Here is a 26281-nt window from a genome sequence, read left to right on the forward strand (position 1 = left end):
ATTCGGGGCATGGATTGCAATCAGGAGTGTTTTCGTATTATTGTCCATTATTTCTACCATTAGTATTCTTCCATCATCATCGGTATAAATCAATTTTGCTGGGATGGTCTCTTTAATATATAAAACCACTCCTCTTTTCTTACATTGTGTCAAGGAAGTAAATATTTTCCCTAGTTTTGGCTGTATCAACAATTGTTCATATTGTTTTTTAATATGTACTTCTTGTAGACAAATTATATCAAATTTTAATTTCTCTAATTTTAATGAAAGGTTTTCCTTCTTTTAACGGCTGAGTTAAGTCCATTTATATTAATTGTAATCAGTTTTTTCTCTTCCATGGTTATATTTTGTAGTTAGGTTTAGCAGCTCTTGTAGATCTTAGTTCACGTTGTTCTTTGGCTTCCACCTTTCCACCTACTGCACCTTCTTCTTTTTCAATCGCCATTTGGCAGCCCTCTTGGAATTCAATTAGTGAGATCTCTTTTTCTGCCTCTTTCTCTTTCCCTCCAAAAAATTCCGCTTTCTCAATTGAGTCAATTCTATGTCTCTGTTCTTGCCATGTGAACATTAAACCTGGAACCAGCCATTTATAATTCACCTCTTTTTAAAGTAGCATTTTAGTCAGGAATCGGTATTCTCTTCTCATCTCTTTCACTCTTCTGGGTATTTGTTTCAAGACCACAATCTCCTTGTCTTTGTATTTCAATGTTTTCTCTTTTGCCACTTGCAATATTTATGTTTTAATGGCTTTCTTTGTAAATCTAATGTGAACTTCTCTTGGTAAGCTATTTCTCATCACATATCTTGTGAAAACTCGATAAACGTCATCTATTCCATCCATCATCTTCTCTTGAGTTATTTCCAAAGCTTCAGCCAATATTTCTATCATTATCTCAGCTAAGTTTTGTCCTTTTTCTTCCTCTACATTTTGGAATCTAAGATAAAATTCTGATCTATCCATCTCCCATCTCAACATACCACTTTTATCTTGTTCAACCACCGTTAATCTATTATCAATATCTCCAATCTTCTTATCTTTTTGTTTATCTTCTTCTTCAATTTTTGGGAATCTCTCATCATACTTCAACATCATTTGTTGGATGTTCTCCACTTTTTCATCTGTTTTTCCTGTTCTTTGTTCAATGTTCTCTATTCTTTGTTCAATGTTCTCTGTTCTTTGTTCAATGTTCTCTATTCTCTTTTCAATATTCTCTGATCTTGCTTGAATATTTTGAATTCCTTGCATAATCATCTGCAGAGTCACTTTTTCTTGTTCTTTTTCTTGCTTTAACATTGTCTGTATTGAATGTTGTCCTCCAGATGGTGAAGAGGAAGAAGTAGAAGTTGAAGAACCAGGAGCTGTAAATTTCCTACTCATTTTAAGCAATTCAAAATCTTCAGGTTCTTCTAAACCTTAATCCAATTGTGAAATGACCAATTATAGTTTGAAATAAAAATAGTAGAAAAAAGAAACCAAATAATAATGATTTTAAAAAAGGAAAGAAAAAAAAGGGAGGACAAAATTTCTTCAAGTTCTTGTATACCTTACTCCAATCAGTAGTTAGATGAAGAAAAAGGCTTGAAAAAAAAAAAGAAAGAAAAAAAATGGAAAAGGAAAAATTCTTCAGGTTCTTCAATACCTTAATCCAATTGAGAGGTCTCAAATAGAAAAGAGTGCATAAAAATAAACCAGAAAGGTAGATAAAAAAACAAAAATACCAGGAAAGGAGAAAAAAAGGCTATTCCCTTTAAAGAAAAGGAAACATTAATACTAAGGCTTTCCCTTTAAAATAAAAAGCAAGCGTAGAGATTGGACTTCCAAAGAAAAAAAGAAAAACAAAGACAAGCTCCAACAAAGCCAAAAATCCAAATAGTTATTACAAGAAAAAATAAAAAGATAAAATGAAATACAATAAAGTTGGTGAGGTGGGATAGCACAACTTAGAAAAAGTAAAAAGAGCACACTGCACTTTGTTTAATTATCCAAGGCTCTTATTATAACTCTCTTCTCCAAAAACTTATCACCTTTTTTCCCCTTAGGTTTCAACACCAGAGTCCAGCTGTTGATAGAAACCCAGAAGAGCACCTGCAATAATACTCTCCCATGCTCTTCCCTCTATCTTATCAAACAGCAATGTCCTTGAAAAAAAGTCTCAGTTCTTTCTTTCTCAGCTTTGTCTGGTCACAGGGGAAATAGAATATTTTCAAGCCTCTAATTGGCAGTGTTACAAAGTTTCTTTGCTCTCACTTTCCCCCTCCCTTTCCAAGCAAGATATAATAAGAATTAATAAAAAGAAAGAAAAAGATATTTAAAAAAAGAAATAACTAAAAGGGAGCCTCTAGCCTAAAATATTACAAAATCAAAAAGGAGAAAAAAAAAAAATAGAGGTAAAAAGAAAAACCAGTCCAATTTCAATATATAAGATGGTGTATAGAAAATCCAGCAATGAGGAAAAAAAAATTACTTTGACATTCCTGTTTAAAATGTGCAAGCAATCACTTCTGTCAAAAACTTTTACAGATTCTTTCTTTCCTTAGGGTGTCCTTTCAGATCTTAGAATAAAGAAAAAGTTCTCACCAAACTGGCACACTACTCTCTTTCTGTTCTCTTCCGTTTCGGAGCTGTCCCAACTTCAGCAGCTTTAATGGTTGCCTCTTTGCCACTGGCAAGGAGAGCTTCTCCTGGATCTACCAGGGACTTTGTGGTGTCCCTGGGATTGACAGGATGTGCTCTTCACTCTCACTATCTCTTCAGGACAGTTTAGATCCGATAGGAGCATCCAGAAGCAAAGATATTGGCAGCGATCTCAGACCACGAAGATTGCATGCCGTATCGTCGCGACGCCAGCTCCGCCCTCCCCTACTGATTTTCTGACTGTGTTGCCTTTGTGCCAGTCCTCACAAAATCTTTTTTGTAACGTAGTGACCAAAATCAGATGCAGTATTAGTGCAGTAAGGTGTGGCTTTATTAAGACTTAATAAAGCAATACTAATACTTCACGTGATTGTGATTCTATGCTTCTTTTATACAACCAAGTAGTATATTAGTTTTTTTGGCTGCTGCTGCACATGGGTGGTTCACATTTAAGTGATTGCTGATCATGAGACTGGCTGGTGTGGCTTGCTGGCTGGGCGTGGCTTGCTGGTCACATAACCTGGTAAGCGTGGTTTAGTGATCATGTGACTGGGTGGCCATGGCCAGTTGACTGGCAAACCAAATACAAGTGGTCCTCACTTAATGGCCAGTTGTTTAGCAAGTGTTCTAATTTATGATTGGCCTCCCCAGAACTACTTTTTGGAGTTTTGACAGCCATGCACACATACACACACACACACACACACACACTCCCTTCCAACCCTGCTGGAGCAGCTCATTGGACTAGAATCGGCAAAGCATCTTTGATTAGATTCAAGTAATGAATAGAATCTAATCAGAGATGCTTTGCCAATTCTTGTTGATTTTTATTTGTATTTTTTTGTTTTATGTTGCTAAATTGCATTGACATGTGTGACCCTTCTTGTGCACAATCCAGAAGCTTTTGTGATTCTTTGCAGCAAAAATTATCAACCTCTGGCTTTGCTCTACTTTTCAAACTGCCACTGCCGCATTCTAGGTGCTGGCCCAGCAGGTCCACCCATTGAGCCCACTGCATTGGAGGAACCTGCCCAAGCAAGTCCAAGTGGAGCGGTGCACCAAGTCAATGGGTTGAACTTGAGAGGGAAAGAGAGAGAGAGAAAAGAGAGAGAGAAAGAGAGAAAGAAGAAAAGAAAGAGAAAAGGGAAAGAAAAAAAAGGGACAGACAAAGAAAGGGGAGGATGGAAGGAAGGGACAGAAAGAAAAAAAAATAAAGAAGGAGGGAGGAGAAAGATAATGAGATATCTATTCTAGTCCAATCACCTGCTCCAGCAGGGTTAGAAGGGAGTGTGTGTGTGTTCTCTTTGTAATTTACCAGTACATTTTGGTTTTGCCTTCTTCAAAATTGGCACTGTGATACATTGGGGAAAAGTACTTTTTTAGGGTGGAGGTCTGGTCCAATGGATCCTGTTTAAAGCCTCAACAAAATGTGAGAGCTTCCTGATAGTCTTGACCATGTTTCATCCACAAAACCTTTAATAGAAGCCAAAGATATTGCAATGTGCTGGCAAAGATGTTGGCAAAGAGTTTTCAATGTGGAAAAGGGCCTCAAATCTAAACTAGGCCTCATTTCAATCTGCTACATCAGGTCATTCTCTCTCTCTCTCTCTCTCTCCCTCCCTCCTTCCCTCCCCCCTCTTTCTTTGTCTGTCCTTTCTTTCTTTCCCTTTTTTCTTTCTTTTCTTCTCTTTCTCTCTCTCTTTCTTTTCTCTCTCTCTCTTTCCCTCTCTTAGACTCACCCCATTGACTTGGTGCAGTGCTCCTCACGGATTTGGTTGGGCAGGTCCCTCCAGTGCAGTGGGCTCAATGGGTTGGACCTGCGGGACCAGCACCTAGAACGCAGCAGTGGCGGCGTGTTTGAAAAGTAGAGCAAAGCCAGAGGTTGATAATTTTTGCTGCAAAGAATCATAAAAGCTTCCACACAAGTAAAGTACCAGCACAGGAGGGGAAAAAAACTCCAGAGACATATCCAAGACAGGATGTCTAGTCCTGCCAAGAATGTAATAAGGGTTAATGGAGAGGCAGTTTCTGTAAGCAACACCAGAATGTTTCCTTCCTGCCTTCCTTACAACTGGTTCTCTGAACTGCTTAGAACAGTGGTTCCCAAAATGGGCAGTACCGCCCCCTGGGGGGGCAGTGGGATGACTTGGGGGGGGCGGTAAGAGGCAAGGGGGCCAGCAGGGGGATGCTAAGACATGGCATGGGGGTTTTCGAGGTGCCAGCCCCACAGGCTCAGTGACTGCCGGCCACGCAGCCTATTGACTGTTTCATCGCTTCGTAGCTGGTGCCTCGAATGCGGAACCCGCACACGGTGAGCCTTGCCAAGCCGGGGTGGGGGGAGATGGGAGGTGGTGGAAAGAGAGCGCCTTAAGCTTTCAGGCTGCCCTCTCTGGTGGAAGTGGCGGAGGCGCACCAGAAGGCCCGAAAACAAAACCCTCCCAAGGCACGCAGTGAAAGGGGTGGGTGGTCCAGTGTTAGGGCCCCCTTTCCTGGAGAACAAGGGAGTGCACAACGCCTGCCCGACCTCCGCCGCTCCAGCCAGCCAGGCTTGCACGCAGGATGCGGGTGGGTGCAGCTGTGGCTCTCCAAGGTACGTGGCTTGGTTCAGTTTGGCTCTACATGGCTGTCCCGGACCTAGAACCTAGACTCCCTCTGCAGCCTGGTTCTTCCGACTGAGACCTGCGCTTGCTTACTTGCTTGCTTAGTTTCCAAGCGATCGTTCCCTCCGCCTCCACTGGTCTGGGCTGCTTCCGCACGCCTTCCTCCTCCCGAACGGACAATAAACATACATACATACATACATCCAAAAGGTCTGCCTGCCTGTCTGCCTGCCTTTCTGTCTACCTACCTACCAACCTATCTATCTACCAATATAGATCGATCGATCTATCTATCCATCCATCCATCCATCCATCCATCCAAAATGTCTGTCTGTCTGCTTGCCTTCCTGCCTACCTACCTGCCTGCCTGCCTACCTGTCTTTCTGTCCACCTACCTACCTACCAATATAGATCTACCTACCTACCTACCTACTTATCTACCAATCTACTTACCTATCTACCTATCCATACATTCATCCAAAAGGTCTGCCTGCCTGCCTGCCTATCTACCTATCTATCTACCAACCTACCTACCTGTCTCTCTCTGTCTGTCTGTCTCTCTCTCTATCCATCCATCTATCCATGTTTGAAGCACCAGCCCCCCAGGCACATTAGGAAAGTAGAGCAAAGCCAGTCTGGGAGGGAGGGGGGGAGTGAGGAGAGAGAGAGAGAGAGAGAGAGAGAGAGCTGATGCATCTGATTGAAATGAGGCCTAGTTTAGACTGAGACCGTTTTCCACACTGAAACATCTTTGCCAGCACATTGAAACATCTTTGGCTTCTATTAAAGGTTTTGTGGATGAAACATGGTCAAGACTATCAGGAAACTCTCACACTTTGTTGAGGCTTTAAACAGGATCCATTGGACCAGATCTCCACCCTAAAAATTACTTTTCCCCAATGTATTACAGTGCCAATTCTGAAGAAGGCTAAACCAAAATGTACTGGTAAATTACAAGGAGAACACACAAACACACACACTCTCCCTTCTAACCCTGCTGGAGTAGGTGATTGGACTAGAATAGATATCTCATTATCTTTCTCCTCCCTCCCTCCCTCCTTCTTTATTTCTTTTTCTTTCTGTCCCTTCCTTCCATCCCCCCTCTTTCTTTGTCCCTTTTTCTTTCTTTCCCTTTTCTCCTTCTTTTCTTCCTTCTCTCTCTCTCTCTTTCTCTCTCTTTCCCTCTCTCAGGCTCACCCCATTGACTTGACTCGCTTGGGCAGGTCCCTCCAATGCAGTGGGCTCAATGGGGTGGACCTGTGGGGCCGGCACCTAGAACGTGGCAGTGTCGGCATGTTTGAAAAGTAGAGCAAAGCCAGAGGTCAGTAATTTTTGCTGCAAAGAATCACAAAAGCTTCTGGGTTGTGCACAAGAAGAGTCACACATGTCAATGTAATTCAGCAACATAAAATAAAGAGATAAAATAAAACAAATCAACAAGAATTGGCAAAGCATCTCTGATTAGATTTTATTCACTGCTAGAATCTAATCAGAGATGCTTTGCTGATTCTAGTGTGCAATGACCTGCTCCAGCAGGGTTAGAAGGGAGTATGCCACATGTATGTGTGTACATGGCTGTCAAAACTCCAAAAACGGGTTGAGTATCTCTGGGGAGGCCAGTCATAAATTAGAACACTTGCTAAACAACCAGCCATTAAGTGAGGACCACTTGTATTTGGTTTGCCAGTCACCTAGCCACATGTACCCAGTCACATGACCACCAAATCACAGCTACCTGGTCATGTGACCAGCAAGCCATGCCCAGCAGCAAGCCATGCCAGCCAGTCACGTGACCAGCAAGCCAGACCCTCAAATTAGGCCACACCCACAGAAATTTGAATCCCACCCCTGGGTAGGGGGCACCGAGGATGAGTTTGTAGCACCAAGGGAGCGGTGGACTGAAAAAGTTTGGGAACCACTGGCTTAGAATGTTAACAACTGGTTCTAGCAAATAGGTGCAAACTGGTAGAATCCCACCCCTGCTTGTACCTTTGTTTTTTCCTGCTTAACTGTAAGATATTCTTTCATAATGTGCATATGTACTCATCACTTGATTCTGCCAGTAGATTTTGGAGATCTAGTTAAAACCAGGTTGTGCCAGATTAGATATGTTTCTTATACTTTTGATAAATGCTGTTTTAAATTTATAGAATTCAATTGTTCCAATAGCTATACTTCTATGTGTGGGACGTTTATGTGTATTTGGAAAACATCTTGTTTATGGACTACTCAGGATAAATTAAAAGATTTGATACAGATTCTGGAATAATGAAAGACTATCAGACTGAAAAAGAAAAAAAAACCCATGATCAATAAGTGAACGCCACAGTTGTTATGCAAACCTATTGTTGGAAATAACTCAAAGCCAAAAAAAACCCCAACAACAACCCCTTGGATCATTGAAAATGAAGAGGATTTATTAAAAAGAAATAACAAGATGGTTTGCAAAGAATCAGTGGTCCTTAGAACCTTAACAAGCAGGTTCAAAATTAAAAGCCACACCTTTAGAACCTCAAAACATAGTTTATATAAAGTTTAATTTCGTCACCCAAGTTCCCTTCTTCTTGAGACTCATTACCTCCCAAATTCAAGCACATTGGATTTGCCCTCAGGTGTTGCAGCTAATCCCAGAATGTCTCCAGGGAGAATTGTCTCCCAGTTATGTTCTCATCTGTACCCCTCTTACTTTGGCTGCCCACATTGCATCATTAAGGAATGTAGCATCCCCTCATCAGGGCCTCTTTCTAAGCTCATCATATACTGCAATTTTTTCAAAGAGATACCCCCCCAAACATAATAATAATATAAAAGGCATATACATAAGATAAGCATGTGGAAAGTATAAAAGCAAAGCATGTGTATACAGGGAGATATATTTCATTTGATAACAGATTAACAGAATTGGAAGGGATCCTGCAAGGTCATCCAGTCCAACCCCCATTTGTGAAACCTTATATACCATTTCATTTTTGAATTTACTTATTTCTAACACCTATTGCTCCTTATGGGACGTTTTTTTGGCAAAAATGCTGTAAATCATGTGACTGTCAGGCACTGCAAATAGATTTAAATGAGGGCTGGCTGCCAGGGTTGATGGGGTGGGGCAGAGTCTGGGTGTCAGAACTTTTAATGTAGGTCATACATTCCATTTTTGGAATCTGTCATCACTTCAGTTGCTAAATGGGCTGTGAAGCTGATTATAGCATTGGCTATGTAACACTGCATGCACCTATTGCTCCAATGGGACAGAGATTTCTAAGGAAAGGATCATTTTTTCCTTTAGAGTGAAGCAAGCCATTCTGTGTGAAATGTTGTTGTACAAGCACAAAAAGTATGAGGTTAGTAGCCATTTTACTAAGCTACAGTGTTTGTGTCAGTGAAAGGGAACATTAATTCATTCAAGTAGATTTGAATCATTTTACTTTTAATAGTAAAAGTTATGTAAATTTCAGATGATGAGATCTAGGATAAGTTTAAGTTGATGACTTCTGAGGAAGTGGACAAAATTCTCTGCACTGTTAATTCTGCCACCCATTTAATGGACCCAGGTTCTGGATTGTTAAGAGGCTGGGGGATGTGTGACCTGAAGTTGGGTCCATGCAACATTCTCAGCCTCTTTGAAGCAGGTTAGGTGCACCTCTTCCTCAAGATATCATCCTTGGACCCAAATATTTTAGACAATTACTATCCAATCTTCAATCTTCCCGTTTTTACGGAAACTTCTTGAGAAGTGATTGGGCTGCAAGTCCCTGGAGAAAACAGATTATGCAGACTCTTTTCAGAGGATTCAAGTCAGAATATGGTAGCCTGATGACCTATGGTGGATGATCTTTGAGGGGCTTTATATACTGTTAATTATTTTGGCATTTTTGGTCTAGCTTTTGGCATTTTTGGTCTAGCTTTCGATCTGGAAATTATTGTAATATATTTCTTGGTTCCTTCAAGGCCAATTCCAGTCTGTGCCCCAGGGTTCAATGCCTTTTCCATAATATTCAATGACTATATGAAATCACTATGTTATCTGTTGATTTGAACTCAAGTATCATTAATATGCTGATACCCAAGGATATATTTAAATCCAAGATCTACTGTACTTAACAAACTGAAGTCCTGGAGGTTGCATGACTCAATCCTACAAAGAGGGAATGATTATGATTCTTGGGACTACTTAGGTCTGGGATTTTTCCACTCTTATTGCTGGGTGGGATTGCACTTGTCCATTCAGGAGTTACTCATAATATAAGGATCCTCTTGGAATTACAGCTGTAGAAAGCTTTACTTCTTCAAGGAGAAAACAGTCCAGTTGCCTTTTGAAAAAGCACCTTTGAGACAACTATGATTGAGACAGCTGTACAGCTTCATGTAGTGTGCCACTTGCATCTTTTCCTTGATTGGCTGTCCTTCATTCATCCAGATGATGGTAAATATATGCCCAAGGCATGCTTAGGTGATTCTGGGTAGCTTACAATATTTAAAAAGCCATCACATAATAAAAAATACATAAAATTCCCCACCCTAGCCCCCCATGGCAGCAACAAGGCAACTTGACTGGCTCCATTTCAATTCATGGTCTTCAGCTCAAGCATGCTGACAAAACCTTGTTTCTAAGACAATTTAGAAAAACAACCAGGTGAAGCTCAGCTGTGCCTCACGGAGAATGATGTTCCATAGAGAAGGGATCACCACTGGGAAGGCCCTTTTTGTGATGTATATACCTAATCAATGTAACCTGTAACAAATACTGTCTTCCCTTCCTGGTGGGTTGGGTATATATAGTAAGAGAGGTGTGGTTGTTCAAATAGCCTTGCCCTAATCCATATAGAGGTTTAAAGTTGACACCCATCTTGAATTATATCCTACATACACCTGCCCTTTGCAAGCTGCACATTGCCAATGTTTACAAATGTGATTCAAGGTGCTACCGGTAGTAATTGCTTATACAGCCATATGGATAGGGTTGGGTTACTTGAGATATTTTCTGTCTCCTATTCTATCTCCCTGACTAATCTGATTTGGAAAAGTTGACATACTTCCAGATAACCTTTCAAAAAACAAATAGACCAAAAACAATAACAACTCCCATACTCAGTGGTTGGATTCTTCCGGTTTGGAACAGTTTGGGCGAACCCCTTGTTCCAACAATCAGCTGGCTCTGAACTGGTTCACTCTGATGAGCATGTGGGCCCACCTATCCTCCTGTACTTAAAGCACAGTTGATTTGCGCGACAGAGCAGTTTGTCGTGCCTCAGCTGTTTTCTTCAGCTGTAGTTGAAGGTATTAGCTTTTTTAAATGCAGAGCATTTAAATGCAGAGCAAAGCACGTGCTCACTGAACCAGTTGTTTTACCAGTTGAATTGCACCCCTGCCCGTACTGTTTTATTTTGTCTTTTTGGGATGGTTTTTTTTTGAAACAAAACATATTTGAAGTTTTGTATTTTTATTTTTTTGACTAAAATAAAAGTAGAAAATCCAAAATGTGCTTTCTCTATAGCAACACCTGTAATGTTGGATTACTGTTCTCCTCCCCAGTATTATAACTGCCTCCACCCTACAGCTGTTTCACAGGCCTTTGGCAAGGATGACTGAAGCTGCCTTTAGATTTGGATCGCTAACCCCAGGGCCACGGCCTACTACCAGTCCATGGTCTGTTTGGAACCAGGCCTCATGAGCAGTGGGCACATGCAGCTCAACTTGTGTGCAGCACAGCTTGCACAAATCAAACTGTATGTGCATGCATGTGTGCTAGACTGGTCCATTGCTCATGCAGCGTGGTTCCTCTCTCCCCTCAAAGCTAGGCTACCAAGCAATAAAGGCTGGGGACTGTTGCTGTGGATTGCATGGAATTTTTTTTATTCCTGTCCTGTTTTATAATTTTCTTTCAGTCTTTGTTCTTTTAATATTGTAAACAAAGTGTAAATCACTCAAAATTTTATAAATATTTTAAATAATCAAGTTATACAAATTAAAATTTATTAACACCAAGAAATATAAACTATTGTGGTACCTGCAATTAATTACAATTGTAAAATGAATGGTGATAACCACAATAGTCCTATCATGTTGTTTCATGAGTACAGTACTTTTAAATTTATGTCTATTAAATTCTTTCTAAGAATGAGCTGAGGCAGGCATTGATGAATGAAACAATGTTTATTGTAACAAAGAAACGGGTTACCTGAGTCTGCCGATATGCTGCCAAATTGGCCAGCTGACGGGTAACAGCTGATGCCATCTGACAGCTCCCTTTTATAGTTTGCTGTCAGGCTGCTCAGCCAAACAGAACAAAACTCCGCTCAAAATGCGGACCAACAAATAGAACTTCTGTAGAACACAATACTCCTTTCCCCCAGCTAGGACCATGCGTAATCGTTTAAATAGGTGGGGCGTCATCTCTCTCGCCCCAACCTGTGCAGTTCAGTCTTTGCAGCTGGTTGGAATGGATCGGCTGTCACCAAATGCTCCGGATGTGGCGGTGCTGGACTCTCGCTGGAGTCGGACTCTCTCAGGAACTTATCATCAGGTAACTTTGTGTCAGCACGCACATCACTCATCGGTATCTCGTACTCTGGTGAGTCATACCCACAAAACATTCCCTCTGTTTGTTTGGTCCCCTCTGAGTTACTCTGGGATGAGCCCCAACAACCTCTCCATTGATCGATATGGCATCGCTATATTCTGCCATCCTGTAACCCAATTTAATAAGACCTGGGGCCTGTGACAGGCACCACTTGGCTGGGCACTCAGAGGGGATTACCCCCCAAATTCCTAGCATACACAGGGTCATTTACTTGGAATGACCTCACCTGGCTAAAAGAATCTAATGGAATTGAAGGAGAGTAGCTTGGATGGAGCCTATCTAAATTATTCCTAAGCCGCCATCCCATCAGCAGCTCTGCTGGAAAATGATTTGTCACTAAGGGGTGATATGCTGTGATAGTAAATAAGTGGCTAATTTTGAGTGCCAGTCTTCTCCCTTGAGTCTGCCTAAAACCTCCTTGGCTGCCCTTACGGCCCTTTCAGCTTCCCAATTCGCTGCCGGGTGATGAGGGGCTGTGAGACTGTGCCAGACCCCTTTCTTAGCTAGAAACAATTCGAAACTAGCTGATGCAAATTGTGGACCATAGTCCGAAACAAGAACATCTGGAAAACCATGAGTTGCAAACAAACAGTCTAACACTTTTATGACAGCTGTTGAAGTAGTAGAATGCATGAGGGACAACTCAACCCATTTAGAATAAGAGTCCACTACAATTAAGAATTAAGAATATGTGGCCGTGGAAAGGGCCTGCCAAATCTATGTAGACTCATGACCATGGGGATTTAGCTGATTCCCATTCCCCTGGATTGGCAGCTGGTGTGGCAGGCCTCGATAGTTGACATGCCTGGCATGTCCTGACCTTAGTAGTTATGTCTGCGTCTATGCCTGGCCACCAGACATAACTCCTTGCCAGTGCCTTCATTCTGGCAATACCTGGATGTCCTTCATGTAAACTATCAATTATCCCAGGACTCAACCTGCTAGGGTCAATGACCTGGCAACCCCATAATAAGCACCCCAACTGGTGGACATCTCATGCTGCCTGGCTCTAAAAGGTAAGAATTTGGTGTCTAATTTTCCTTCGGGCCAACCCCTTCTCACCCAGTCCAAAACTTGTAATATTACTTGGTCTCTCAATGAACAATGAGCAATATCTGCTGCAGTCAGAGGTAATTGTTGATCATCCAAAGAGAACACAGTTAATGATGGTGTGGGGTCAATTACAGGGGTTGGTAAAGGACAATGGCTTAAAGCGTCCGCATGACTAAGGTGTTTCCCAGCTCTGTGTATTGATGTATATGAGTAGGCAGCAAGGAATATTGTCAACCTAGTCATTCTTGGAGACAACACTGTAGGACTTGGATGATCTCCAGACAAAATGCCTAAGAAAGGTTTGTGATCAGGCACAAGCTGAAAATGGTGACATAGAGAAACTCATGAAATTTTTTGACAGGAGCGACTGCTGCTAAGGCTTCTTTATCGATCTGTGTATAATTCCTCTCAGTACTTAATAAGGTCCTGGAGAAATATGTTATCGGCGCTTCCAGGCCATTTGGCAATTTGTGTGCCAACACAGTGCCTACCCCAAAAGGGGATGCATCGCAGCAAAGTATCAAAGGTAAATCCCTGTCAAATTGTATTAACACAGTCAGATGACAACAGAGCTTTGACAGCATTGAAAGAGAATTCTTCTTTGGGCCCCCCGTGACCAGGAAGCCTTCACATCCAATAATCTATGTAATGGTTCCGCCACAGAAGCCCTATGCAGAAGAAAAGAGCTATAGAAATTCAGGAGCCCCCCAAATGCTTAAGTTCAGTCTTATTGGATGGTGTAGGAGCATCCTTAATAGCTCTTACCTTTGACTCAATGGGATGAATACCTTTGACATCTATGTGGTATCCCAGAAAATCTACTTAGCTGACTGCAAATTTGCATTTGTTTTCCTTCAATTTAAGTCCTGCTGTTTTGAAACAGGCTAGGACCCTTCTGAGATGTTTGAAAAGTACTTTGTGCAAGCAGAAATGAGAACGTCATTGAAGTAGGGCACTACTCCTGGAATGCCCTGAAGTAGTCTCTCATCAGGCATTGAAATAACACTGATGCTACTGAAACTCCAGATTGTAATCTAGTACATTCAAAAGCACCATGATGGGTGACAATTATCTGTGCCTCTGCTGTAAGGTTGTAAACAGCTAGCTGTTGATAGGCCTGAGCCATATCAAATTTTGCAAAAATAGACCCCTTTCCCAGTGGATGCAACAGATGCTGGATTATTGGCACTTGGTAAGCATTGGTTTGCAAAGCCTTAATTATAGTACTTTTATAGTCTGCACAAATCCTGATAGAATCATCATGCTTCAAAGGTGTCACAATAGGGGTCTCCCATTTTGCAAAATCTGTGGATTCTAGAACCCCTTGGGCTATTAATTTATCCAATTCAGCATCTACTTTAGGTCATAATGCAAAAGGAACTCTTCTAGGTTTTAACCTGATGGGTGCTATATTGGGGTCCAAGGTAAATGAGATTGGAGTTCCTACATACTGACCTAATTTGTCACTAAATACTTCCTTAAAATAATTTAATAATTTAATGTATCCAGATATTGTAAGTCCCAAAAATGTGAACCAGTCTAACACTAATAGGATTGGTAGGGTGCCTTCTACTATTATGAAAGGAAGTAGTCCCTCCTATGCCAATTACTGGAATGGAACGCCCTTGGTAGCCTTTTAGGGACAGTTTGCATGGCTGGAGATGTTTCTTTGTGATATCAGGAACTAACCTTTTTAACATGCTCCAGGATACAATGGATAGTTCCATTGGACTTCCATTGGACACTGCTTTCCTTCTAAGGAGACAGTCACATTAATTTTGTTAGTATAGATCTGGTTAAAATTGTTAGATGACTTAGAATTGTAAGAAGCCCTAGTAATAGTAAAACATTCTTCTTTTTGTTTCTGTAATCTAACTTGAGGCTGACATTGTGAATTAAAGTTTTTCCTGATTTGCAAACTCTAGCTACGTGTCCATTTCTTTGGCATTTTAAACAAATTACATTTCTAAATATGCATGTGGATCTAAAATAATTACCACCGCAACTCAGGCAGGTTGTTTGCGGTTCCATAGGTTTGTTATCAGGAATCCAATTCTTTCACTGTGGTGGAGGCTGTCCTCTGAGGCGATTTACATCTTCATCGGCTTCAGAAATTTCATCAGGAAAACTGTCATCATAATGCACAGTAGCATTCAGTTTGGATGTAGCAGTGCTTTTAGAGCCTTGTATCTCAGCAGCAGAGATAATTGACATTTCTGCCGCTTGAGACTCCTCAACAGCCATCTTAAGGGTTAAATCGTCCTTGGCAAGCAAGCGTCTTTGAAGCCTGAGGTCTCGTACACCGCATATTAATTGATCCAGCAATTGATCGAGATCCCGGAAACCACAATGTAGTGCCGCTTTTCGTAGGGCAGCCATGTATGTACTGATAGTCTCTCCCTCAGCCTGTACTCATCTCCTGAATATGTGCGCCTTGCAATTCTAAAAAATTTAGGCAAGTAATGATTACTTAAAAGTTCTTCTAAAACTTTCCAGGATACCCCTTTAACAGTCTGAGGTGCCAAAAGCGCTATGGCGTTATCAAAAACCACGGCCCCTCAAAAGCTTAGGAAGTACGCTTTTTTTCTTTTTCTTTTTTTAATAAATTTTTTATTAATTTTCAATAAACAAACATACACAAAAAAATCACAAAACATGAAAACATAAAACTTCTTTTTGGAAAGCGGCTTAGTCCCGGATTACATCTTTTTGTACAGACATAAATCAAATTCATGCTCACTTTATATACCATTTCATATCTTATTTACCATTCTACATTTTCTATATAGCTTCTCCCCTCTTTTCACTCTCTTAATTCTATTTTATTTCTTTCATCTCGATTTAAATCATTATGCTTGTATCTTTTGTCTGTTCTATTTCAATTATCTATTATCTTTTCTCATTAACACAAAATTTCTCCTGTAATCACTGATTGAAATATGACGCCTTTATATCTTTCCCCTAAATTTAACACTTAAAATAATATATAATTTTCATTCTGATTCTGCTTAGTACATTCTAAAGCTACATACTATATTTTAAAATAGGAAAATAGTAAGTTTATAATATAATTAAAACAATAATCCATAGCAAATTAAACTCTATCATTGATTAAGTCTTAAGCATTTTACACATTCCTTTTAATATTTTATCCCATTTTATAATCATATAATGTTCCAGTTTTCTAACATTATTTCAAATACAAACACAACAATACAGTCTTACGTACTTTTGCAGAATCTCTTTTTTAATTATATTTTTACCCATTATCTCTGAATAAATCCTGTTTCTTTACATCTTGTTTCAAACCTTTGTAACTTCTCTTCCCTTTTTCCCTTCCTTTCTTCTCCAATCTAGCCTTTTTACCCCCCCGTCTCTTGATCTCCACCCTCTTAATCTCCACTCTCTTCTGTATTCCTCTTTTCTGTTGCTTTCTGACATTGTATCGATTTTTCACCTTATTTTTCCCGTTTATGGTTATTTTTTTAAGTCTTAAATTCCCCATTCTCTTTCCCCTCTTTCCCTTTTCTTTCCCAGCTAAAGTTGTTTGTTCGTTAAAGATGGCGTCTTCTTCTTCATCCCAACCTTCTTGTTCTTTGTAATTTCTGATAGGTAGAAATCGCCATTTCTATGAAATAAAAAACAGATCCAGAAGAGCCCTTCCCTTCTTGTTCCTCTTCTTTTAGCTTTTTAAATTCCACTGAAAAGTTCATCAACAAGTAATGCCATTATGAAAAAGTTTTTTAAACAACCCAAATGTTTTTAGTCTTTCAAATAATAATTTCCAAAGGTCCCAAAGTCACCAAGCAATCCAATACACAAACTGTTTCATTTAGCACTTTCTTCTTTTTATACGTTCTCTTCCTGGGGTACAGTTCGATTGCAAAGTTCCAAAATATATCTTTTAGAAGTCTTGTTACAATTTAACTCTAGTCTTATAAGTTCCAAGCAGCCTCTTCCAGCAAAATCTTAATATCAATTCTTTTCCACTCCCTTGCCACTTGCAGCAAAAAAATTTTTTTCTTTTTTCTGCTATCACCGTAAGGAAGGAGAGTGAGAAAAAAAAAACTTTCCCTTTTAACTTTCATCCCCCGCTTTTTCCGATCTTCTTTGGGAATGATGTATCCTTAATAAATTAAAATTCCAGGGTATTTAAATGTTACTTATTATCCCGGTCAGCCAAAATCTTTCACTTTCACAGCTTCCTCCTGCACATTCTTATCCAGATGAAAGCTTCTTTGTGGCGGCCATTGCTGACCGCCGCTCCACTGCTTTCGGAAAAGGGAGTTAAGCCAGCTGAAGAGGGGGTTGCGATTCTCCTGGACCCCTGCTGGATCTCCCCTATCTTCAGTTACCTCTACGAGGTAACTATTAGCCCCCAAATCCGGCTGGATCAGGGGCACTCCAGCAGCTAGCGCAGCAGAAACCACGCATGATCACGGATTCCTGCCGCTGCTGAAGACTTGCAAACCGGAAGTCAGAAATACGCTTTTTTTCTATGGCTTGAAATCTCAGACAAATCAGCAGCATCTAGGAAACAGTCAAAATGATTAATGTAAGATTCCCAAGTTTCTGATGATGGGTGAAAACACGGAAATGTTGGAGCAGTTGACATCTTGTCTGTCCTGAGGTAAAAACAAACAAACACAGAATACCTCCAGCTCTGTTCTTCCTCAGCTTTCAGGCAGGAATCCCATCATCATTGCCAATATTAAATTCTTTCTAAGAATGAGCTGAGGCAGGCATTGATGAATGAAACAATGTTTATTGTAACAAAGAAACAGGTTACCCGAGTCTGCCGATATGCTGCCAAATTGGCCAGCTGATGGGTAACAGCTGATGCCATCTGACAGCTCCCTTTTATAGTTTGCTGTCAGGCTGCTCAGACAATCGGAAAAAACAAAACTTCCACTCAAAATGCGGACCAACAAATAGAACTTCTGTAGAACACAATATGATCCTAAACACACACAAAATTATTGCTGAGTTGTTTGCTTGACAAGTACCATATTTTTCACACTATAAGATGCACCCCCCACAAAATGGGTGGAAATGACTTTGCATCTTAAAGAGTGAATATTGCAATGGGGGAAGGGAGGGGGGATCACCACCACTTATCACCGCTGCCACTGTTTGCCGTTTCTGGAGAATGCTGGAGCTTTCGTTGCTGAGCAGCTAATTGGCAGTTGGATCAGCCTCCCAGAATACTGCTGATCAGCTGTTTTAGGTGGCAGGAATTGATGCTGTTCACAGTGGCGATTGACGCTGGCAATAGGTGGTGGCATTCTCTGCTGCCTAGAACAGCTGATCAGTGGTATTCTGAGAAGCTGATCCAACTGTCAAGCAGCTGCTTGGCAGCGAAGGCTTCAGTGTTCTTCGGTGGCGGCAGCAGCTCAGCTGACTACTGGTGGGTGCAATGGAGTGGAATCCTGATGAGCCACTTGCTGGGGCTACGATAAGTTGACCAGACAGTTTGCTGCGAGGATGCTAGCCAGATGAATACTGGATGGGAGACAGAGGCAGATTTTTTTTCATGCTTTCCTCCCCAAAAGCTAGGTGTGTCTTATGTTCAGGCGTCTTATAGTGCAAAAAATACGGGTAGTCTTTTGAAGCAAGTTAACTAAGCAAACACATACATGCTCAGAATTGGTAGTTATATAACTAGTGGCAGCATTGCAGTATAGTAAAATTAGTTCTTCTAATCTTCAAAGTGATACTATAATTTGATGGCTTTCTGCATGATGCTGATGCTTAATTAGGGAGCTGTTAGGGATGTATACTGTATATCCAATATACTTAAAATACCTTGTATTCTTGATAAATCCGACAAAATGGAAGATGTTGTGAGATTTAAGATAATTGGAAGGGATCTGGTAGGTCATTTAGTCCAACCCCCCACCTGTAATGACCCAGAGTATATCAGAAATACAACAAAACCCAAAACATAACTAAAAATCCTTTGATGCCTTCAACTTGGCTTCACTGTTTAATTGTTCACAGTGGAGGAGTAAACTATTTTCAAAATAACATTTCAAAGGAAAGAAACACAGTTCAAATTCAAAGAGCTGATAATGAAGCAAAAACCAAAAACAAACCACATTGAATAAAGTTCTATGACAGACCAGGTTAATTGCCAACTTCAGGACAATAACGTGGGACAATCCATTGGAAGAACACCAACCAAGATAAACCTTCTTTAGGAATAAAACACTAATTTGTCTCCAGCGTCTGTTAGCATGCAGGTCCAAACTCTTATGCAAATCTCCCACCTGCAACCCATGAAGAGGATCATGGCCCTCTCCTCCTGAGTAGACCACATTTTACACTGATCCTCTCCTCCCTGCGTGCCCTAGGATGGATAGGGATGGGCCTCCCAGAATACTGCTGATCAGCTGTTTTAGGTGGCAGGAATTGATGCTGTTTACAGTGGCGATTGACGCTGGCAATAGGTGGTGGCATTCTCTGCTGCCTAGAACAGCTGATCAGTGGTATTCTGAGAAGCCGATCCAACCGTCAAGCAGCTGCTTGGCAGCGAAGGCTTCAGTGTTCTTCGGCGGCGGCGGCAGCTCAGCTGACTACTGGTGGGTGCAATGGAGTGGAGTCCTGATGAGCCACTTGCTGGGGCTACGATAAGTTGACCAGACAGTTTGCTGCGAGGACGGGAGCCAGATGAATACTGGATGGGAGACAGAGGCAGATTTTTTTTCGTGCTTTCCTCCCCAAAAGCTAGGTGTGTCTTATGTTCAGGCGTCTATAGTCTTATAGTCTTCATCTGACTGCTCAACTGGCCTCTGCCCTTCCCCAGCCTCCTCCACCACCTCTGGAGCCACTTTCACTCCCTGTTGGCTGTTCCTCCTCTTCCTCAGAATCAGTCTCCACTAGGGGCATGATACCACCCAAGCAGGAGACCCAACACCATTTCTGACAAATGTTAGTCCAATCTTTTCTTGAAAGTCTCAAATGATGACGCTCCCACAACTTCTGAGGGCAAGCTGTTCCATTGGTTGATTGTTTTCACTGCCAGAAAGTTTCTCCTTGTTAAATCTCTCCTTGTTCAGTTTTCATCCATTATTCCTTCTATGGCCTAGAGGCGCTTTAGAAAATAGCTTGACCCCTTCCTCTCTGTGGCAGCCCCTTAAATATTGGAAGACTGCTATCATGTCTCCCCTGGTCCTTCTCTTCACTAGACTAGCCATGTCCAGGTCTGTAACCGTTCTTCATATGTTTTAGTCTCCAGTCCCCTAATCATCTTGATTGCTCTTCTCTGTATTTTTTCTAGAGTCTCAACATCTTTTTTATAGTATGGTGACGAAAACTGGATGCAGTACTCTAGGTGTGGTCTTACTAAGGCTTTATAGAGTGGTATTAGTATCTCACTTGATCTTGATTGTATCCCTCTGTTAATGCAACTTAGGATAGCATTAGCTTTTTTGGCTGCTGCTGCACACTGCTGGCTTATATTTAGCTGGTTGTCCATGAAGACTCCAAAATCCCTCTCTCAGTTAGAGCTATTAAGCCTGGTTTCACCCAGTCTATATGTGTACTTTTGGTTTCTCTTGCCTAAGTGTAGGATTTTACTTTTCTCTACATTGAATTTCATTTTGTTAGATATGGCCTAGTGTTCTAGTCTGTCAAGATCCATCTTGATAAGGCACAGCTCATAGAGATAAGGAAGAGTTAATAGAGTTTGGAAATAAGAAAGAAATGTTTTGAATAATTGGCTCACCTTAGAAAATATTCATGATGGAAAATACCTCTTGACGGAGATTACTCCGACTAGAAACTAAATTTTTAATCTTTTTAAATATATTCCACTAGTTCACACATTAATCAGCTTAATGGAATTTAAACAAAATTTGACAGAAGGATGGCTGCAGGCATGCACAGAATTGTTAGCTTGCTAGATAATAATTGGAAAATATGTTCAATGCTGGGAGAAGACTGCTACATGAAGAGAATGTAATTCTTGAGAAAGCATATGCAAGATATTCTCTCATCACCCCACTGACCTGCTTTTTAGCTCAGTTCTCCTGTGTGGGGCAACAAAAGAAGAACCAGCCAATCAGTTGGGACTTGGGAGCAGAGAATAAACAGAGGCGGGGTCAGTCAGAAGTGGTATTTGCCAGTTCTTCAAAAGACTCAAAATTTCCCATTTAGAGGTGGTGAAGAGGGGGGAGATCGCCAGCAGGGTCGAGGAAAGCTGTATCTTTCCTCCTCAGCTGGCCAAACTCCCTTTCCCGAAGGCGGTAAGAGCGGTGGTCAGAAATGGCCACCTTAAAGAAGCACTCAACCGGAAAAGAAAGTGCAGGAGGAAGATAAGAAGTGAAAGTTTTGGCTGATCGGAATAAAAAGCAACAACTAAGGTATCCTGGAATTTAAATTTTAAAAAAAGATACATCGCTCCCAAGGAAGATTCGGAAGCAGCGAATGAAAGTGAAAAGGGAAAGTTTTTTTTTCCATTCTCCTTCCTAACATTGACAGCGAACAGAGATGAATGAGAAATCGGAAAAACCCACTTTGGCATTAATAAGTAAACAAACTGGATAATTAAATGTCAAGGAGATAATAAGGATTTCTGAACATTAAAAACAACAACTTTTTTTTTGCTGTAAGTGGGAAGGGAGAGGAAAAGAATAAGAGCAGGATTCGGAAGGAGGAGACTGCCTGGAATTTAAAAGAATCTGATTAAATCCTAACAAGACTTCTAAAAGATACATTTTAACTGGAACTTTGTAACTAAACAGTAGCCCCAGGAAGAGAAAGTGAAAAAAGAAGAAAGTGTCAAAAGAAACAGCTTGTGTGTATTTGGATTGCTTGGTGACTTTGGGACTTTTGGAAATTATATTTGAATGACTAAAAACACTTGGATGGTTGTTTGAATTTTTTTTTTACAACGGCATCACTTGTGGATGAACTGAAAATGGAATTTAAAAAATACAAAGAAGAGGAACAAGAAGGGAAGGGCTCTCTTGGTTCTGTTTTTCAATTCTTAGAAATGGCGATTTGTACCTACGAGAAACTACTAGAAAAGACTACGCAACAAGAAGATTGGGACAAAGAAGAAGCCATCTTTAACGAACAAGTAACTTTACTTGGGGAAGAAAGGGGAAAGGAGGGAAAGAAAATGGAGACTTTAAGACCTAAAAAAACAACCAAAAAGGGAAAAATAAGGTGAAAAGTGGATATAATGTTAGAAAGCAACAGAAAAGGGGCACACAGAAGAGGGAAATGGAGGTGGAGAGACAAGGGGGTAAAAGGGCAGAGAGAAGAAGCAAGGGAGGAAGGAAGGGAAGAGAAGCTACAAAGGTGTGGAGCAAGATGTAAAGAAACAGGACTTATTTAGAGATAATGGGTAAAAACTTAACTGAAAAAGTGATTCTGCAAAGGTACATAAGATTGTATTGTTATATTTGTATTAGAAATAATGTTAGAAAATTGGAAACATATGATTAAAAAGTGGGATAAAATACTCAGTATAATTCAGTGAAACTTTTGTAAACAAAATAAATGAAATGAAACAAATGAGAGAATTGAATTAGGAAGGAATGGGAACATTTTAATGACACAGTGTTTTAAAATATAAGTGAAATGGGGGGGAAATAACTGGAAAGTTTATAAGTGTTCCCATAGAAGTATGATACTTGTTTGAAAAGTAATGTGTAAAATGTTTAAGATTTAAATGAATATTAACGATAGATTTGAATTGGTATGGATTGTTGTTTTAATTATATTATATATTTATAATTTTTTCTCTTTTTAAAATAAAGTGTGAACTTTAGAATGTACTAAGCAGAATCCGAATGGAAGTTATGTATTATACTAAATGTTATAAACTTAGGGAAAAGAGATAAAGGCGTCATACTCCAATCAGTGATTACAGGAGAAATTTTGTTTAATGAGAAAAGATAATAGACAGCTGGAAACAGGATAGACAAAGAATATAAGTATAATGATTTGAACTGAGTTGAAATAAATAAAATTAAGAAAGTTAAAAGAGGGGAGAAGCTATATAGAAAATGTAGAATGGTAATAAGATATGGAATGGTATATAAAATGAGCATGAATTTGAATTTGGGTCTGTACGAAGAGATGTAATGTGGGATCAAGCTGCTTTCAAAAAAGATGTTTTATGTTTTATGTTGATTGTTTGTTTTTAAAAATCAATAAAATAAAGAAAGAAATACTCAAAATTTTCACTATCGGTTCTCCAGAACTGGTCAAAACCTGCTGAATACCACCTCTGGGCATAATGGATTACAGCATGTGCCAGAGAAACAATAGCTGTTTCATTCTATTACAGATTGGCATTGCTAACCCAAAACTTTTTTTAAAGTCCTTCGTACGGCGTTACTGGTCACATTCTCAGTAAAACGTGCATATTTCCCCTCTTTTCCTCTACTTTATTATTCAAAATTCGTTTTACTCAAAGATAGCAAGTGTTAATTTTGCTTTCCGTGCGGCAAGCACACAAGAGGTGTGTGTGTATAAGGGCCGGGATGCAGGCGTGTGTCACTTTTTCAGTCCAATTCTTTTTTCACCTTAAGTGAGGGAAAACTGTGCAGGGCTGAGGGGATCTCCCCAGGGGCGAGATTCTACAGGTTCGCAACTATTTGCTAGAACCGGTTGTTAACATTCTATGCAGTTCAGAGAACTGGTTGTTAGAAGAAATTATTGGCCTAATCCTGTAAGGAAGGCAGGAAGGAAACATTCTGGTGTCGCTTACAGAAACTGCCTCTCTGTTAACCCTTATTACATTCTTGGCAGGACTAGACTTCCTGTCTCAGGAACATCTCTGGAAATTTTCCCCTCCTTTCTGGTACTTTGCTTGTGTAAGAGTGACCATTCAAAGTTACAATGGCACTGAAAAAAAGTGACTTATGACCGTTTTTCACACTTATGACTGTTGCAGTATCCCCACAGTAATGAGAGGCCAGGCGAGGAGATGCATGAGTGATGTTGAGTCGGCCACGCAAAGCCAGTCACATGACCACCAAGCCACGCCCACAGAACCGGTTGTTAAATAATTTGAATTCCACCCCTGGATCTCCCTGTCTTGTGAAGGAGCAGTAGTAGCTTTTGTTGCGTTTAAAGGCCAATGCACCATGAACGGATGCTTCTCCGGATACCACGTCCGTCCTAGTCAAACCAGGAACCTCTCCGAGCCCTCCTTCACCCCCCCTCCACCTTCTTCTTTCGCGAGGGGCATGGAGAAGTGGACGAAAGAAAAAGAGCGCTGGCCGACAACCACAGCGGCGACGAAACGCCACACCTCCGGAGTCTGTCTGGCAGCTGCTTAGTTCTTATCTGGCGCATGCGCATCCCTGCTCCAAGTCCGGCGTCCTCCGGGGCCTGTGCCTCGCGCTCATTCTTCTTTCTGCCCTTCCGCTCAGTGTCCGCGGCTGGTAGCGGAAGTGAACCGGGCTCGGAGAGGAAGGCCGAAAGAATCCGGCTCGGGAGGAAGAACGGGAGTGCGTTTGGGTTGGCGGTGCTGCCGCTGCTGCGGAGGCGAGGAGACCGAGCTGAGACAGTGAAAAGGAATCCCTGAGCAGAGCGGCCGACGACTTGCAAGAGAGAAGCACAAGGTGCGTTCTGAGGCATAGTAGGGATGGGGCAATTGAAGAATTTCAAGAGGAGGGGCAGGTGCCAGTGGTTCCTACTTTCTTCTGGTGAGGCTTGCGAGACATCTTGATGCGTGCCCGCAGCCATCCCTTCTGTTTTTCTCTTTAGGAAATTTCCCTTCTCAGCAGATTTCTTGCGTCCGCTTTCCAGGTGGGTGTCCGGACTGAACCCCTAACAACGAGCAGGAAGCCGAGTAGGTGGCGGTCGCTGAGAGTGGTTGGAGAGAGGAGCGGGTGACAGGTGTCAAGAAAGGGGAGCGATCCCTTGAGGAGCCCTCGGGAGAAGGGAGGATCTTGGCGGCTATGTCCGTGCTCCCGAGAAGGCCTGGGGTTTAGCCTGCAGAGGTCTCTCGTGGGTGGTTCTCCGAAGAGCCTTTCTGTTTGTGAAGCTACTGGGTTGCAGAGCGTTTTCCTTTAAAACCTTTGGGGGGAGGGTAGCTTTTTGCCAGTTGGAGCCTTCCTGAGGATGAGAAAGAATGGCCAGGATAAGCAGCAGCGTTTTTGTTTCCTATGTCTTTATCTCCCCTTTCTTTTGCTAGCGTTTCATCACTTACCCTGTTCTCACCAATGTTCCTGTGTTTGAGGTCAGTGGGAACAAAGCACCTTCCTGGAATATAGGGTCTCTCTGCACTTTTCCCGCTCAATCACAACCATTGGGCTGCTTGTTGCTGTCAATAAAGTCTTTGTAGCCATCAACCCAAGTGCGGTTTCAATGGGAAAATGAAGGTAAATATTTTGGAGACAGTTTATTTGGGGATTGTTGGGGAAAACAGTATATCTGCCTTAAAGCAATTACATTTTGTTTCATCTTTTTTCAGGTATGATTCTTGAGACATAAGCTTATTATATAGACTCTATGTAATGTTGAACAAAAGTTGTGTAAACTATTGATTGCATCTCTGTTTTGCAATGGTTCTGCCTTAAATTATAAAACTTAGTGTTTTGTCTGGTTTTATAGCTTCTTGTGGTTTATTTAAAATAATCAAGTGCGATCAGTTATAGATCACAATGGTTATTGGTTAGGAAAATATTAAAGATTTCTGTTACATATTTGTTGTTTAAGTAAAGTTTGAATATGATTAAAATTATATTTAAATTAATTAAAATCTTCATCATGTATTTTGAATTCTAGTCTCAAAATTTTGGAGTTTTGAAAGAAATTGAGTTTTTCTTTTCTGTACCAAACCTAGGTCATTAGAAATTCTTTGCCAAAGTGTCTTATTCTCAACTTGTATATCTGTTCCTTTCTTTAGCTGGAAATTCTTGAGGAACTACAAAATCAAGATGTTAAAATAAACAGCATTTCCAATAAAATTGAATGTAATTATATGGGAATAACATCTAACAGTTTGAAATTGCTGTCTTATTGATCTCATGGCTGATTTTACACTAATTGGTTTCTGGAGCTAAGCTCCAGAAATGCCAGTTGGCTTCATTTATCATTATTAGTCTAATAGTAATAAGAAAATAACTCATTTGTATTACAATAATACCACCAAATTAATGTGAAAGTTTATATTAAAGGAAGAATTAACCCTGTCCCCTCCAAATCCACTATACTAATTAAATTGGCTGTCCAAGTGTTCTAGCTACATTTCATTTAGGAATATGTAAGGGGTTTATTATGTAGTTTAACTCTGGCTGCAATCTAATGCATAGTTATTTGGTAGAAATGCTTATTGTAGAAAAGTTTTCTATCTTTATAATTTGTTGATTAAAATAAAGTTGAACAAAGTTGAGATGTAGTTTGCTTCAAAAGGAAAGGTCATAATAAACTCTACCAGTGTTATGAAATACA

General features: G+C 40.7%; 1 protein-coding gene across 12 annotated transcripts in view; it reads left to right on the forward strand.

The window, feature by feature from the left end:
• Nucleotides 1-24272: 24272 nt before the first annotated feature.
• The window catches only part of ATP2C1 (ATPase secretory pathway Ca2+ transporting 1), a 99912-nt gene continuing 97903 nt past the window's right edge, over nt 24273-26281 (forward strand). For 2 of the 12 annotated variants that reach the window (XM_087916684.1, XM_087916693.1), the window contains exons 1-3: nt 24273-24447; nt 24593-24677; nt 25023-25209. In XM_087916684.1, coding sequence (XP_087772810.1) covers nt 25204-25209 — 6 coding nt within the window. In that variant the 5' untranslated portion in view covers nt 24273-24447; nt 24593-24677; nt 25023-25203. Of the gene's footprint in view, nt 24452-24592; nt 24678-25022; nt 25210-26281 lie in introns of all 12 variants that reach the window. The other 10 variants (XM_087916682.1, XM_087916692.1, XM_087916685.1 and 7 more) reach the window with 7 other exon arrangements.

The sequence above is a fragment of the Pseudonaja textilis genome, chromosome Z (assembly GCF_049901715.1).
Source record: "Pseudonaja textilis isolate UNSWEBS1 chromosome Z, rPseTex1.2, whole genome shotgun sequence".
Classification (NCBI taxonomy): domain Eukaryota; kingdom Metazoa; phylum Chordata; class Lepidosauria; order Squamata; family Elapidae; genus Pseudonaja; species Pseudonaja textilis.